The sequence below is a fragment of the Pristiophorus japonicus genome, chromosome 10 (genome assembly GCF_044704955.1).
Source record: "Pristiophorus japonicus isolate sPriJap1 chromosome 10, sPriJap1.hap1, whole genome shotgun sequence".
Taxonomy (NCBI): domain Eukaryota; kingdom Metazoa; phylum Chordata; class Chondrichthyes; family Pristiophoridae; genus Pristiophorus; species Pristiophorus japonicus.
The window spans coordinates 187463789-187481509 of record NC_091986.1 but is presented as its reverse complement, the minus strand read 5'-3'; the positions used below and the strand labels follow the sequence as shown (position 1 = coordinate 187481509).

The window sequence follows — 17721 nt, the reverse complement described above, 5'->3', positions numbered from 1 at the left end:
GGGATGTTGGCCTGGTCGAGGACGCAAATGTTGGTGCATCTGTCCTCCCAGGGGATTTGTAGAAACTTGCAGAGACATCGTTGGTGGTGGTATTTCTCCAGCGACTTGAGGTGTCTACTGTACATGGTCCATGTCTCTGAGCCATACAGGAGGGCAGGTATTACTACAGCCCTGTAAACCATGAGCTTGGTGGCAGTTTTGAGGGCATGGTCTTCAAACACTCTTTTCCTCAGGTAGCCGAAGGCTGCACTGGCACACTGGGGGCGGTGTTGAATCTCATCGTCAATGCCTGCTCCTGCTGATAGGAGGCTCCCGAGATATGGGAAGTGGTCCACAATGTCCAGGGCCGTGCCGTGGATCTTCATGACTGGGGGACAGTGCTTTGCGGTAAGGACAGGCTGGTGGAGGACCTATGTCTTACTGATGTTTAGCATAAGGCCCATGCTTTCGTACGCCTCAGTAAATACGTCGACTATGTCTTGGAGTTCAGCCTCTGTATGTGTGCAGACGCAGGCGTCGTCCGCGTACTGTAGCTCGACGACAGAGGTTGGGGTGGTCTTGGACTTGGCCTGGAGATGGCGAAGGTTGAACAGGTGCCCACTGGTTCTGTAGTTTAGTTCCACTTCAGCGGGGAGCTTGTCGACTGTGATTTGGAGCATGGCAGCGAGGAAGATTGAGAAGACGGTTGGGGCGATGACGCAGCCCTGTTTGACCCCGGTCCGGACGTGGATTGGGTGTGTAATGGATCCGTTGGTAAGGATCACAGCCTGCATGTCGTCGTGGAGCAGGCAGAGGATAGTGACGAACTTTTGGGGCCATCCGAAATGGAGGAGGATGCTCCATAAACCCTCGCGGTTGACTGTGTCAAAGGCCTTTGTAAGGTCGAAGAAGGCCATGTATAAGGGCTGGTGCATTTTTCCTGCAATTGTCGCGCTGCAGAAATAATTTCCTTTGGGCCCTGCAGGGGACAAAATTCGCACTGTGACTCTGGGAGGAGCTTCTCAGCGACAGGTAGAAGATGGTCGAGGAGGACTCTAGCGATGATTTTCCCAGTGGCTGATAACAGGAAGATTCCTCTGCAGCGCGAGGAGGAGGCGCGGTGAGTCGGAAGGCCTATAAAAGGCCCAACAGTCACAATCGGGGAGCGGCAGCAGTGAGAAGGAGGCGCTGTGAGTCGGGAGGCCTACAAAAGGCCCAACAGTCGGGAAGCGGCAGAGTCGAGGAGGACTCAGCTGGTGCAGCTGCAGCAGGGAGAGAAGGCAAAAAGAAGTAGAAAGAAATCGAAGTGTGACGTCACAGCCAAGGGGATAAGTGATTGGTGAGTAGTTTTTCTTCTTTTTCTTTTCCTTTATCATTAGGTAACTTTTATCATTGTTGCCAAATTAAGTTAATTTAAGGGTTGAGTCATGGCAGGAGAACTCAGACACGTGTCGTGCTCCTCCTGGGACTACATGTGCAGGAAGTGTATCATAGAAACATAGAAACATAGAAAATTGGTGCAGGAGTAGGCCATTCGGCCCTTCTAGCCTGCACCGCCATTCAATGAGTTCATGGCTGAACATGCAACTTCAGTACCCCATTCCTGCTTTCTCACCATACCCCTTGATTCCCCTAGTAGTAAGGACTTCATCTAACTCCTTTTTGAATATATTTAGTGAATTGGCCTCAACAACTTTCTGTGGTAGAGAATTCCACAGGTTCACCACTCTCTGGGTGAAGAAGTTTCTCCTCATCTCGGTCCTAAATGGCTTCCCCCTTATCCTTAGACTGTGTCCCCTGGTTCTGGACTTCCCCAACATTGGGAACATTCTTCCTGCATCTAACCTGTCTAACCCCGTCAGAATTTTAAACGTTTCTATGAGGACCCCTCTCATTCTTCTGAACTCCAGTGAATACAAGCCTAGTTGATCCAGTCTTTCTTGATAGGTCAGTCCCGCCATCCCGGGAATCAGTCTGGTGAACCTTCGCTGCACTCCCTCAATAGCAAGAATGTCCTTCCTCAGGTTAGGAGACCAAAACTGTACACAATACTCCAGGTGTGGCCTCACCAAGGCTCTGTACAATTGTAGCAACACCTCCCTGCCCTTGTACTCAAATCCCCTCGCTATGAAGGCCAACATGCCATTTGCTTTCTTAACCGCCTGCTGTACCTGCATGCCAACCTTCAATGACTGATGTACCATGACACCCAGGTCTCTTTGCACCTGCCCTTTTCCTAATCTGTCACCATTCAGATAATAGTCTGTCTCTCTGTTTTTACCACCAAAGTGGATAACCTCACATTTATCCACATTATACTTCATCTGCCATGCATTTGCCCACTCACCTAACCTATCCAAGTCGCTCTGCAGCCTCATAGAATCCTCCTTGCAGCTCACACTGCCACCCAACTTAGTGTCATCCACAAATTTGGAGATACTACATTTAATCCCCTCGTCTAAATCATTAATGTACAGTGTAAACAGCTGGGGCCCCAGCACAGAACCTTGCGGTATCCCACTAGTCACTGCCTGCCATTCTGAAAAGTCCCCATTTACTCCTACTCTTTGCTTCCTGTCTGACAACCAGTTCTCAATCCATGTCAGCACACTACCCCCAATCCCATGTGCTTTAACTTTGCACATTAATCTCTTGTGTGGGACCTTGTCGAAAGCCTTCTGAAAGTCCAAATATACCACATCAACTGGTTCTCCCTTGTCCACTCTACTGGAAACATCCTCAAAAAATTCCAGAAGATTTGTCAAGCATGATTTCCCTTTCACAAATCCATGCTGACTTGGACCTATCATATTACCTCTTTCCAAATGCACTGCGATGACATCCTTAATAATTGATTCCATCATTTTACCCACTACCGATGTCAGGCTGACCGGTCTGTAATTCCCTGTTTTCTCTCTCCCTCCTTTTTTAAAAAGTGGGGTTACATTGGCTACCCTCCACTCCATAGGAACTGATCCAGAGTCAATGGAATGTTGGAAAATGACTGTCAATGTATCCACTATTTCCAAGGCCACCTCCTTAAGTACTCTGGGATGCAGTCCATCAGGCCCTGGGGATTTATCGGCCTTCAATCCCATCAATTTCCCCAACACAATTTCCCGACTAATAAGGATTTCCCTCAGTTCCTCCTCCTTACTAGACCCTCCGACCCCTTTTATATCCGGAAGGTTGTTTGTGTCCTCCTCAGTGAATACCGAACCAAAGTACTTGTTCAATTGGTCCGCCATTTCTTTGTTCCCCGTTATGACTTCCCCTGATTCTGACTGCAGGGGACCTACGTTTGTCTTTACTAACCTTTTTCTCTTTACATACCTATAGAAACTTTTGCAATCCGTCTTAATGTTCCCTGCAAGCTTCTTCTCGTACTCCATTTTCCCTGCCCTAATCAAACCCTTTGTCCTCCTCTGCTGAGTTCTAAATTTCTCCCAGTCCCCGGGTTCTCTGCTATTTCTGGCCAATTTGTATGCCACTTCCTTGGCTTTAATGCTATCCCTGATTTCCCTTGATAGCCACGGTTGAGCCACCTTCCCTTTTTTATTTTTACGACAGACAGGAATGTACAATTGTTGTAGTTCATCCATGCGGTCTCTAAATGTCTGCCATTGCCCATCCACAGTCAACCCCTTCAGTATCATTCGCCAATCTATCCTAGCCAATTCACGCCTCATACCTTCAAAGTTACCCTTCTTTAAGTTCTGGACCATGGTCTCTGAATTAACTGTTTCATTCTCCATCCTAATGCAGAATTCCACCATATTATGGTCAATCTTCCCCAAGGGGCCTCGCACAACGAGATTGCTAATTAATCCTCTCTCATTACACAACACCCAGTCTAAGATGGCCTCCCCCCTAGTTGGTTCCTCGACATATTGGTCTAAAAAACCATCCCTTATGCACTCCAGGAAATCCTCCTCTACCGTATTGCTTCCAGTTTGGTTAACCCAATCTATGTGCATATTAAAGTCACCCATTATAACTGCTGCACCTTTATTGCACGCACCCCTAATTTCATGTTTGATGCCCTCCCCAACATCACTACTACTGTTTGGAGGTCTGTACACAACTCCCACTAACGTTTTTTGTCCTTTGGTATTCTGCAGCTCTACCCATATAGATTCCACATCATCCAAGCTAATGTCCTTCCGAACTATTGCCTTAATTTGCTCCTTAACCAGCAATGCTACCCCACCTCCTTTTCCTTTTATTCTATCTTTCCTGAATGTTGAATACCCCTGGATGTTGAGTTCCCAGCCCTGATCATCCTGGAGCCACGTCTCCGTAATCACATCATATTTGTTAACATCTATTTGCACAGTTAATTCATCCACTTTATTGCGGATACTCCTTGCATTAAGACACAAAGCCTTCAGGCTTGTTCTTTTAACACCCTTTGTCCTTTTAGAATTTTGCTGTACAGTGGCCCTTTTTGTTCTTTGCCTTGGGTTTCTCTGCCCTCCACTTTTCCTCATCTCCTTTCTGTCTTTTGCTTTTGCCTCCTTTTTGTTTCCCTCTGTCTCCCTGCATTGGTTCCCATCCCCCTGCCATATCAGTTTAAATCCTCCCCAACAGCACTAGCAAACACTCCCCCTAGGACATTGGTTCCGGTCCTGCCCAGGTGCAGACCGTCCGGTTTGTACTGGTCCCACCTCCCCCAGAACCGGTTCCAATGCCCCAGGAATTTGAATCCCTCCCTGTTGCACCACTGCTCAAGCCACGTATTCATCTGCGCTATCCTGCGATTCCTACTCTGACTATCACGTGGCACTGGTAGCAATCCCGAGATTACTACTTTTGAGGTCCTACTTTTTAATTTAGCTCCTAGCTCCTTAACTTCGTTTTGTAGGACCTCATCCCTCTTTTTACCTATGTCGCATTGTGGCACTGGAGCTGCGCATGGATTCACTCTGGAGTATGCACGATGCTGAGAATTACGTGAATAGCATGTTTAGCGAATTGGTCTCACTGCAGGTAAGGGGTACACAGCCAGATAGTAAATGGGTGACCAACAGGAAAAGCAGTGGAAGGAAGGTAGTGCAGGGGTCCCCTGTGGTCATCCCCCTGCAAAACAGATACAACGTTTTGGGTACTGTTGGGGGGGATGACTCATCAGGGGAGCACAGTGGCAGCCAAGTTCATGGCACCATGGGTGGCTCTGCTGCGTAGGAGGGCAGGAAAATAAGTGGAAGAACTATAGTGGTAGGGGATTCTATTGTAAGGGGACTAGATAGGCGTTTCTGCGGTTGCCACCGAGACTCCAGGATGGTATGGCCTCCCTGGTGCAAGGGTCAAGAATGTCTTGGAGCGGCTGCAGGACATTTTGGAGGGGGAGGGTGAACAGACAGTTGTCGTGGTGCATATAGGTACCAACAATATAGGTCAAAAACGGGATGAGGTCCTACAAGCTGAATTTAGGGAGCTAGGAGTTAAATTAAAAAGCAGGACCTCAGAAGTAGTAATCTCAGGATTACTGCCAGTGCCACGTGCTAGTCAGAGTTAGGACAGCTAAGATGAATACGTGGCTTGAGGAGTGGTGCAGAAGGGAGGGATTCAAATTCCTGGGACATTGGAACCGGTTCTGGGGGAGGTGGGACCAGTACAAACCGGACGGTCTGCATCTGGGCAGGACCGGAACCAATGTCCTCGGGGAAGTGTTTGCTAGTGCTGTTGGGGAGGGGTTAAATTAATATGGCAGTGGGTTGGGAGCCTATGCAGGGAGACAGAGGGAAGTAAAATGGGGGCAGAAGCAAAAGATAGAAAGAAGAAAAGTAAAAGTGGAGGGCAGAGAAACCCAAGGCAAAAATAAAAAAGGGCCACATTACAGCAAAATTCTAAAGGGACAAAGTGTGTTAAAAAGACAAGCCTGAAGGCTCTGTTTCTCAATGCGAGGAGTATTCGGAATAAGGTGGACGAATTAACTGCGCAGGCAGCTATTAATGAATATGATATAATTGGGATTACGGAGACATGGCTCCAGGGTGACGAAGGCTGGGAACTCAACATCCAGGGATATTCAACATTCAGGAAGGATAGACAGAAAGGAAAATAAGGTGGGGTAGCGTTGTTGGTTAATGAGGAAATTAATGCAATACTAAGAAAGGACATTAGCTTAGATGATGTGGAATCGGTATGGGTGGAGCTGCGGAATACCAAACGGCAGAAAACAATAGTGGGAGTTGTGTACAGACAGTAGTAGTGAGGTTGGGGACAGCATCAAACAAGAAATTAGGGATGCGTGCAATAAAGGTACAGCAGTTATCATGGGCGACTTTAATCTACATATAGATTGGGCTAACCAAACTGGTAGCAATACGGTGGAGGAGGATTTCCTGGAGTGTATTAGGGATGGTTTTCTGGACCAATATGTCGAGGAACCAACTAGTGGGCTGGCCATCCTAGACTGGGTGATATGTAATGAGAAAGGACTAATTAGCAATCTTGTTGTGCGAGACCCCTTGGGGAAGAGTGACCATAACATGGTAGAATTCTTTATTAAGATGGAGAGTGACACAGTTAGTTCAGAGACTAGGGTCCTGAACTTAAGGAAAGGTAACTTCGATGGTATGAGACATGAATTGGTTAGAATAGACAGGCGAATGATACTTAAAGGGTTGACGGTGAATGGGCAATGGCAGACATTTAAAGATCACATGGATGAACTTCAACAATTGTACATCCCTGTCTGGAGTAAAAATAAAACGGGGAAGGTGGTTCAACTGTGACTAACAAGGGAAATTAGGGATAGTGTTAAATCCAAGGAAGAGGCATATAAATTGGCTAGAAAAAGCAGCAAACCTGAGGACTGGGAGACATTTAGAGTCCAGCAGAGGAGGACAAAGTGTTTAATTAGGAGGGGGAAAATAGAGTATGAAAGGAAGCTTGCTGGGAACATAAAAACTGACTTCAAAAGCTTCTATAGATAAGTGAAGAGAAAGGTCCCTTGCAGTCAGAATCAGGTGAATTTATAATGGGGAACAGAGAAATGGCAGACCAATTGAACAAGTACTTTGGTTCTGTCTTCATGAAGGAAGACACGAATAACCTTCCGGAAATACTAGGGGACAGAGGATTTAGAGAGAACGAAGAACTGAAGGAAATCCTTATTAGTCAGGAAATTATGTTAGGGAAATTGATGGGATTGAAGGCCGATAAATCCCCAGGGCCTGATAGTCTGCATCCCAGAGTACTTAAGGAAGTGGCCCTAGAAATAGTGGATGCATTGGTGATCATTTTCCAACAGTCTATCGACTCTGGATCGGTTCCTATATGGACTGGAGGGTAGCTAATGTAAAACCACTTTTAAAAAAAGGAGGGAGCGAGAAAACGGGGAATTATAGATCGGTTAGCCTGACATCAGGAGTGGGGAAAATGTTGGAATCAATTATTAAAGATGAAATAGCAGCGCATTTGGAATGCAGTCACATGATCGGTCCAAGTCAGCATGGATTTATGAAAGAGAAATCATGCTTGACAAATCTTCTGGAATTTTTTGAGGATGTAACTCGTAGAGTGAACAAGGGAGAACCAGTGGATGTGGTGTATTTGGACTTTCAAAAAGCTTTTGACAAGGTCCCACACAAGAGATTGATGTGCAAAATTAAAGCACATGGTATTGGGGGTAATGTATTTACGTGGATAGAGAACTGGTTAGCAGACAGGAAGCAGAGAGGCGGGATAAACGGGTCCTTTTCAGAATGGCAGGCAGTGACTAGTGGGGTGCCACAGGGTTCAGTGCTGGGACCCCAGTTATTTACAATATCCATCAATGATTTAGATGAAGGAATTGAGTGTAATATCTCCAAGTTTGTAGATGACACTAAGCTGGGTGGCGGTGTGAGCTGTGAGGAGGATGCTAAGAGGCTGCAGGATGACTTGGACAGGTTAAGTGAGTAGGCAAATGCATGGCAGATGCAGTGTAATGTGAATACATGTGAGGCTATCCACTTTGGGGGCAAAAACGTGAAGGCAGAATATTATCTGAATGGCGGCAGATTAGGAAAAGGGGAGGTGCAACGAGACCTGGGTGTCATGGTACATCAGTCATTGAAATTTGGCATGCAGGTACAGTAGGCGGTGAAGAAGGCAAATCGCATGTTGGCCTTCGTAGCTAGGGGATTTGAGTATATGAGCAGGGAGGTCTTACTGAAGTTGTACAGGGCCTTCGTGAGGCCTCACCTGGAATATTGTGTTCAGTTTTGGTCTCCTAATCTGAGGAAGGACGTTCTTGCTATTGAGGGAGTACAGCGAAGGACTGACATATGGAGGAGAGATTGGATCGACTGGGCCTCTATTTACTGGAGTTTAGAAGAATGAGAGGGGACCTCATAGAAACATATAAAATTCTGACGGGATTGGACAGGTTAGATGGAGGGAGAATGTTCCCGATGTTGGGGAAGTCCAGAATCAGGGGTCACAGTCTAAGGATAAGGGGTAAGCCATTTAGGACTGAGATGAGGAGAAACTTATTCACTCAGAGAGTTATGAACCTGTGGAATTCCCTGCTGCAGAGAGTTGTTGATGCCAGTTCGTTAGATATATTCAAGAGGGAGTTAGATATGGCCCTTACGGCTAAAGGGATCAAGGGGTATGGAGAGAAAGCAGGAAAGGAGTACTGAGATGAATGATCAGCCATGATCTTATTGAATAGTGGTGCAGGCTCGAAGGACCGATTGGCCTACTCCTGCACCTATTTTCTATGTTTTCTATGTTTTCTAGTTGCCGCAGTCGGACTTGTCCCCCTTTTTAAAGATGGTCACGGTCACTGCATCTCTGAGATCACCCGGCATGATCTCCTCCCTCCAGATGAGAGAAACTAGGTCATGTATTCGTGCCAGTAGTGCCTCTCTGCCATACTTCAGTGTCTCAGCAGGGATTCCATCCGCTCCCGAAGCCTTGTTGTTCTTAAGCTGTCTTATGGCTTTTTCTACCTCATGCAGTGTTGGGGTTTTATTGAGGTGGTGACGAGTAGCATGCTGCGGGATGGAGTCGAGAACACTCGAGTCAAAGGCAGAGTCTCGGTTGGGGAGATCTTCGAAGTGCTCCTTCCAGCGGGCCCTGACCACTCAGTGTCTTTGATGAGTGTTTCCCCGTTCTTGGCCAGCAGTGGGGTGGAGCCTTGGTGTTTGGACTGTAGGTGGCCTTGACTGCGATGAAGAATCCTCGCGCATCATTGCTGTCAGTCAGCTTTCTCCATCACCACCTGTTCTTTAGGTCCCGGGTTTTTTTATTGGACCTCAGCCTTGGTGCGTCTGTAATGCTGCCTTGCTGTTCCTGAGTTAGGTTGTTGGTTAAGGCTCAGAAATGCCCTGCGCTTGCAATCTATTAGCTCTTGGATCTCCAGATCATTCTCATCAAACCAATCCTGGTGTTTCCTGGTCGAGTGACCGACGTCTCTATGCAGGCACTGATTATGGAGGCCTGGAGGGCAGACCAAGCGCTGTGGGCATTCTGCGTCTTGGGGGCATCGAGGCATGCCAGGTTAGCTGTGAGGCGCTGACTGTATAGGACTCTCTTAGCTGAGTCTTTACGTGCCCCGGCATTGACATTTTTGCGGCACTGCTTCTGCTGTCCCCTCCGCTTTGGGGCTATGTTGATATCGATGACGGATCGGATTAGGTGGTGGTCCGTCCAGCAGTCGTCGGCTCCTGTCATGACGCAGGTGATGCGCACATCCTTGCGATCACTGGCTCGGACGATGACGAGCAGGTGCCAGTGCTTGGAGCGAGGGTGTTGCCACGATGCCTTGTATTTGTCCCTCTGGTGGAACAAGGTGTTGGTGATGACAAGTTCATTTTCTTGACATTTTGTCAGGAGTAGGGTACCGCTGGAGTTGGCTTTCCCTACACGCTCTCTGCCAATTACGCCTCCCCAGAGGTCTGTGTCCATGCCGACCCTGGCATTGAAGTCACTGAGGAGGATCAGTTTGTCGTCTGCGGGGACGCGGGACAGGGATTTTCCGAGGTTGGAATAGAAACCCTCTTTGGTCTCTTCTGTTTCATGGAGTGTTGTAGCATATGCACTGATGACTGTGGTGCATTGGTTCCGGGATAGGATGAGTCGAAGAGTCATGAAGCGTTTGTTAACCTCGCAGGGGGAGTCTTTGAGGCGGTCGACCAGCTCGTTTTTGATGGCGAAGCCGACTCCATGGAGGCGGTGTTCTTCATCTGGTTTCCCTTTCTAGAAGAAGGTGTAACCTCCACCTTGTTCCTTGAGCTGGCCTTCCTCTGCCCACTGGGTCTTGCTTAGGGTGGCGATGTCAATATCAAAGCATCTAAGTTCCTGGGCAACTATGGCGGTGTGGCGTTCCGGTCTATCGCTGTTGGGGTTGTCCATGAGGACCCTGACATTCCAGGTCCCATTGTTAGAGGAGTGGAAGATGCCTGTGCGTGAGTTCTTTTAACGTGGGGTGGCCGTTGCACACCCAGTCAGTGGCTCACTGGGGTTCAGAGTGGGAGGGCAGGGGGGGTCACAGCCACGATGCTCACCACGTGCTGGAGGAGGAGAAGGAAAGCTCCTGTTGTCACTGAAGGAGGAGGTCACTTGTGAGGAAGGAGAGGTCCAGTTGTCGTCAAGGAGAGACCCGATCGCCGCTGGAGGAGTGACGGCCCGCCGCCGCTTGCATTGGAGGCAGTTCAGAGAAGGTTCACGAGGTTGATTCCTGAGATGAAGGGGTTGTCATATGAAGAAAGGTTGGGCCTATACTCATTGGAATTTAGAAGACTGAGAGGTGATCATATTGAAATGTATAAGATTCTGAGGGGGCTTGAGAGGGTAAATGCAGAGAGGATAAATGCAGAGAGGATGTTTCCCCTTATGGGGAATCTAAAACTAGGGGGCATAGTCTCAGAATAAGGGGTCACCCATTTAAAATGGAAATGAGGAAGAATTTCTTCTCTCGGAGTGTGGTAAATCTTTGGAATTCTCTCCCCCAGAGAGCTGTGGAGGCTGGGTCGTTGAATATATTTAGGGTGGAATTAGACAGATTTTTGAATGATAAGGGAGTCAAGGGTTTATGGGGAACGGGCAGGGAAGTGGAGTTGAGGCCAGGATCAGATCAGCCATGATCTTATTCAAAGGCGGAGCAGGCTCAAGGGGCCAAATGGCCTACTCCTGCTCCTATTTCTTATGTCCTTATGATCGTGCCCACTGACCCCCACCCCAACCCCCACCGGGAAAATCTCGTCTTTGTTTCAGGTAGCTTTACATACAGCAAGTGTGCGTTGCACAGTGAGGAGTGGGGAGTGATGTTAAGGAGATTTGTGAAGGAGATTTGTGAAGGAGATTTGTGAAGGAGGAGGCACAGCAGAGATGCCAGCAGTTACCAAGGTTGGACTGCTGTAGTGGAGAGCAGTGCAGTGTGGTTTACACCTGTGATTCCTCAGGAGCTCCTTTTTCCAGCCATATTATCAGGGTAGCCACTCTGCAAGGCCAGGAACTTCTCACAGAAATGAGGAGGAAACATTCCTGGGCCAGTCAACCCAGCTATTCTCCCACCTTTCCCCAGCAATGAGTTAGAACTGCACAGGGTGCCAACAGATTGTGAATAGAAAACATAATAAACACAACATTTCAACAGGAGAAATATCTACTATGATGCATTAAATCCATGAAAATTATTTTGAGTCAAATCCCAATTTCACCTGCATTTACTTGACATTGTTATCTTTGGTAAAGCATTTTCAGCTTTACCAAAGCCAGACTTGTTCAGATTACCGATTTCAATAGAACAATATAAATGTAACAATGTTCATCTTTGCGCTATAAGATTTGTAGTTTGATACAACCTTGTTGATTTATTAAAATATTTTGGATTTGAGCAAAAGCAGTTAACCCAAGAAACTGAGAGATGAAAATTCTGCCTTTCATTCCATTCCAATGTCCCCCCCTATATTTTTGGGGTGCACAATCCCTTAAACGGGCTGCGTGGCCCATTCAAAATTTCGCGCATGCGTGAAATCTCCCATTGAAAAACAGGCAAGCGGCCCGCATGGGATCTCCTGACGGGTGCGCGGCATAGCGGGAATGTTGGCCAATATTTATCCCTCAGCCAACATCACTGAAACAGGTGATCCGGTCATTATCACATTGCTGTTTGTGGGAGCTTGCTGTGAGCAAATTGGCTGCTGCATTTCCCACATAACAACAGTGACCACTCTTCAAGAAAATGTTTCATGTGAAGCCTTTGGGAGGTCGTGAAAGGCGCTATAAAAATGCAAGTCTTTCCTTCTTTTGACAGTCACCTGGAGCCACCTGCTGGTGATATCCTCAATGTAGTCAGTCCTGCGCACGATCTGAATTAAACGGGAGTTAATACTGCAACCTATCGTTAAAGAATCAAGAGGTTCTTTTGGAGCCGCCAACAACAACTTGTATTTATAGAGCGCCTTTAATGCAGTGAAACGTCCCCAGGCGCTTCACAGGAGTATTATAAGGTTTAAAAAATACATATAAACACCTTGCAACTTAAACAGTAAAGACAGCACCCAAGACAGTAAAACCTGTGGCTTTTTGAAAGGCAATAAACACATTATTACCTTCTGGGTTGCAACAGATAAATATCTGTACACATCTCGATGGCTGGGTTGCGGAGATGGGAGAGAAATCAGCGGCCGGGTTATCTTTGCGTGCGGGTCCATCATCCATCTGTCTCAACGGTAACATCAAACATTCGGACTGGCAAACCAATAGGCGATCCGATCCGCCCAAAGAAAGAGTCAGAAGGGGTCCCCGGCTACCTGAACGCGTCAGTTTGAAGCAGCTTCAGAACAATTGCAAAACTTGCAGTCACCAGATGCGAAATTAGATATTTCCCCCTGGATCATCCCGATGGGATCGCAATGCCCCCTGTGGCCACACAAGGAAATCCACTGGCAACAGCCACAATACATTAAAGTGTCGGGAGGTTTTCTCTGGATCAACATCATCATAGGCAGTCCCTCGGAATCGAGGAAGACTTGCTTCCACTCCTGAAGTGAGTTCTTTGGTGGCTGAACAGTCCAATAGGAGAGCCACAGACCCTGTCACAGGTGGGACAGATAGTCGCTGAGGGAAGGGGTGGGTGGGACAGGTTTCCCACACGCTCTTTCCGCTGCCTGTGGCTTGATTTCTGCACGCTCTCGGCGTCGAGACTCGAGGTGCTCAGCGCCCTCTCGGATGCTCATCCTCCACTTAGGGCGGTCTTTGGCCAGGGACTCCTAGGTGTCAGTGGGGATGTTGCACTTTATCAGGGAGGCTTTGAGGATGCCCTTGTCCTTCTAGATGGTAGAGGTCGTGGGTTTGGGAGATCGCGCCAGCAGTGCCTCTCTGCCAGACTTCAGTGCCTCAGCAGGGATTCCATCCGCTCCCGTAGCCTTGTTGTTTTTAAGCTATCTTATGGCTTTTTCTACCTCGTGTTGTGTTGGGGTCTCACTGAGGTGGTGGCGGGTAGCATGCTGCGGGATGGAGTCGAGAATGCTCGAGTCAAAGGCAGAGTCTCAATTGAGGAGATCTTCGAAGTGCTCCTTCCTGTGGGCCCTGACAGCCTCGGTGTCCTTGATAAGTGTTTCCCCGTTCTTGGCCAGGAGTGGGGTGGGACCTTGGGTGTTTGGCCCGTAGGTGGCCTTGACTGCAGTGAAGAATCCTCGCACATCATGGTTGTCGGCCAGTTGCTGTATCTCCTATGCTTCCTCTATCCACCACCTATTCATTAGATCCCGTTTTTTTTGTTGGACCTCAGCCTCGAGGCGTCTGTAATGCTGCTTTGCTGCTCCCGCATTACATTGTTGTTTAAGGCTCAGAAATGCCCTGCGCTTGCGATCTATTAGCTCTTGGACAATCAACACCTTGTTCTGCCAGAGGGATAAATACAAGTCATCATGGCAACACTCTCGCTCCAAGCACTGGCACCTGCTCGACTATGTCATCGTCCGAGCCAGGGATTGCAAGGATGTGCGCATCACTCGCGCCATGACAGGAGCCGACAACTGCTGGATGGACCACTGCCTAATCTGATCCATCATCGACATCAACCTGGCATGCCTCGACAGCCCCGAGACGCAGAATGCCCACAGCACTTGGTGTGCCCTCCAGGCCTCCATAACCAATGCCTGCAAAGAGACGCTCAGTTACTCAACAAGAAACACCAGGACTGGTTTGATGAAAATGTCTGGCTAGGGCAACAGCAACAAATACTGATACCACTTCAAGGCCAGGCAGTAAGTGAATGATCTCAGGCTTTGCAGACTGCCATTGTACATAAAACATTTATTATATGGTGTTAATTATGTGTGATACAACATGGCAACAACCTTCTCACTCAAAGAAAAAGAAAAATACTTGCATTTAAATAGTGCCTATCACAACCACCTGACATCCCAAAGTGCTTTACAGCCAATCAAATACTTTTGAAGTGTAGTCACTGTTGTACTATAGGAAACGCAGCAGCCAATTTGCATGCAGCAAGCACTCACAATCAGTAATGTGATAATGGACAGATAATCTGTTTTGATGATGTTGGTTGAGGGATAAATATTGGCCTGGTCACCAGGGATAATTCCCCTGCTCTTCTTCGAAATAATGCCATGGAATTTGTTACGTCCACCTGAGAGAACAAATGAGGCCTCGGTTTATCATCTCATCCGAAAGATGGCACTTCCGACAGTGCATCAGCATCTCTGAATCAGCATTAGATCCCTGAAAGTAGCAGGCCAGATGGATAAGGAGGTTAAGAAGGCATACGGAATGCTTGCCTTTATTGGTCAAGGCATAGAATAAAAGAGCAGGGAGGTTATGATTAAATTGTATAATACACTGGTTAGGCCACAGCTGTAATACTACGTGCAGTTCTGATCACCGTATTATAGGAAGGATGTGATTGCACTGGAGAGGGTGCAGAAGAGATTTACGAGGATGCTGCCTGGAATGGAGAATCTTAGCTATGAGGAAAGATTGGATAGGCTGGGTTTGTTCTCATTGGAACAGAGGAGGTTGAGAGGAGACCTCATTGAGGTGTCTAAAATTTTGAGGGGCCTGGATATAGTGGACAGCAAGGGTCTATTTCCCTTGGTGGAGGGGTCAGTTACGAGGGGGCATAGGTTTAAGGTAGTTGGCAGGTTTAGAGGAGAATTGAGGGGAAGCTTCTTCATGCAGAGGGTTGTGGGGGTCTGGAACTCGCTGCCTGGAAGGGTGGTGGAGGCAGAAACCCTCACCACATTTAAAAGGTGCTTGGATGTGCACCTGAGGTGCCGTAACCTGCAGGGTTATGGGCCTAGAGCTGGTAAGTGAGATTAGACCGGGTAACTTCTTGTTGGCTGGCACAGACACGATGGTAAGTACATCCTGGAATCTAATACGGCCAGAGTGATCTCCTGGATGGGTCGCAGAGGAATTTTCCCAGATTTATTTCCTCCAATTGGCCTGGGTTTTTATCTGTTTTTTTGCCTCTCCCAGAGATCGCATGGCTCCAGTTGGGGTGGAGTGTAGAATGTTGCAGAGCATGGGGTATCGAAGTGTGTGGGGCGGACTGGTTGGGCCAAATGTTCTTAACCTTTCCACCATTGTTCATAGGTTTATATGTAATCTTCAGGGCTGCTGACCGAGGGCCATGTGGTTCTTTGTCGGCTAGCACGGACACGATGGGCTGAAATGGCGTCCTTCTGCAATGTAAATTGCTAATTTCTAAGGTTTCTATCATAGGCAGTCCCTCAAAATCGAGGAAGGCTTGCTTCCACTCTAAAACTGAGTTCTCCAGTGGCTGCACAGTCCAATTCAGGAATTACAGTCTCTGTAAAAGGTGTGGCAGACAGAGGTTGAAGGAAAGGGTGGGTGGGGAGTCTGGTTTGCTGCATGCTCTTTCCGCTGTCTGCGCTTGATTTTTGCATGCTCTCGGCAACGAGGCACAAGGTGCTCAGCGCCCTCCCGGATGCTCTTCCTCCACTTTGGGCCATCTTGGGCCAGGGATTCCCAGGTGCCGGTGGGGATGTTGCACTTTATCAAGGAGGCTTTGAGGGTGTCCTTGAAATGTTTCCTCTGCCTACCTGGAGCTCGCATGCCGTGTAGGAGTTCCGAGTAGAGCGCTTGTTTAGGGAGTCTCGTGTCAGGCATGCGGACAATGTGGCCCGCCCAATGGAGCTGGTCGAGTGTGGTCAGTGCTTCGATGCTGGGGATGTTGGCCTGAGCGGGAACACTGACGTTGGTGTGTCTATCCTCCCAGTGGATTTGCAGGATCTTGCGGAGGCAGCGCTGGTGGTACTTCTCCAGCGCTTTGAGATGTCTGCTGTATATAGTCCACGTCTCTGAGCCATATAGGAGAGCGGGTATCACTACTGCCCTGTAGACCATAAGCTTGGTGGCAGAGTTGAGGTCCTGGTCTTCAAACACTCTCTTCCTCAGGCGGCTGAAAGCTGTGCTGGCACACTGGAGGCGGTGTTGGACCTCGTCATCAATGTCTGCTCTTGCTGATAGTAGGCTCCTGAGGTACGGAAAATGGTCCACGTTGTCCAAGGCCGCGCCGTGGATTTTGATGACTGGGAGGGCAGTGCTGTGTGGTAGGATCAGGTTGGTGGAGGACCTTTGTCTTATGGATGTTTAGTGTAAAGCCCATGCTTTCGTACCCCTCGGTGAAGGTGTTGACGGTGGCTTGGAGTTCGGCCTCTGAGTGTGCGCAGACGTAAGTGTCGTCCACATACTGTAGTTTGATGACAGAGGATGGGACGACCTTGGATATAGCCTGGAGGCGGCTAAGGTTGAACAGGTTCCCATTGGTTCTATAGTTTAGTTCCACTCCAGTGGGGAGCTTGTTGAGAGTGAGATGGAGCATTGCAGCAAGGAAAATCGAGCAGAGCATTGGTGCGGTGACGCAGCCCTGCTTGACCCCGGTCCGGACGTGGATTGGATCTGTGGTGGATCCATTGGTCAGTATCATGGCTTGCATGTCGTCGTGGAGCAGACGGAGGATGGTGACAAACTTTTGGGGCCAGCTGAAACGGAGGAGGATGCTCCATAGTCCCTCACGGTTGACAGTATGAAAGGCCTTTGTGAGGTCAAAGAAGGCCATATGTACAAGGGTTGGTGCTGTTCCCTGCATTTCTCTTGTAGTTGTCGCGCGGTGAAAATCATGTCCGTTGTATCCTTAGTGGACGGAATCCGCATTGCGACTCTGGGAGAAGCTCTTCTAATCTTAGGGTCCCAGTCCTGGCTACTTGTCTGATTCTTCAAACCCTCTATTTCAAAGAACCCCTGGTTTGTTGTTTCGCTGGCTATTATGTTCCACCTGGTGAGGTTAAAGTATTGCGTACAATTGCTATATCCTGCTACAAAACCTGTTTCCTCACCAGTCAGGTCTCTAGTGAAACAAATGTCAGCGGTGGGCCTTCCAACTCCTGAGGTGTTGGTCAAAACCAGGAACGGGGGTCGTACCGACCTATTGTATTCCGGCTGGTACTATCTGTCAAATGTATCCAAAAGGTAACACCCCCCCGATCTCCATGTTTCTTTATCCCCACTCTGGTTCCAAGTATCATTTACTTCCCCTGTACTGTTTTGTCGCATTACCAAGATGTTAAGGGAGATTGACCTCAAAGGGATGCCTCCTTTGCTATGTATGAGGATGTGCGAACATACCCAGCAACTGGAAAAGTTCTCATTTTGCGCATAAACATAAGACATGTACAAAAAGGTATTTACATGTAACTCTCGTTTCGGTCTATAGACAAACAACAAAAGCCTCTCATCCTGAATGAGACAGGC

General features: G+C 48.1%; 1 protein-coding gene across 1 annotated transcript in view; it reads right to left on the bottom strand.

The window, feature by feature from the left end:
- Nucleotides 1–12664, bottom strand: part of LOC139274872 (NACHT and WD repeat domain-containing protein 2-like) — a 40228-nt gene extending 27564 nt beyond the window's left edge. Inside the window, 2 exon segments of the mRNA XM_070891588.1 lie at nucleotides 12531–12639; nucleotides 12641–12664. Of these exon segments, the coding sequence (XP_070747689.1) occupies nucleotides 12531–12639; nucleotides 12641–12664 (133 nt within the window).
- Between the last annotated feature and the right edge of the window lie 5057 nt (nucleotides 12665–17721).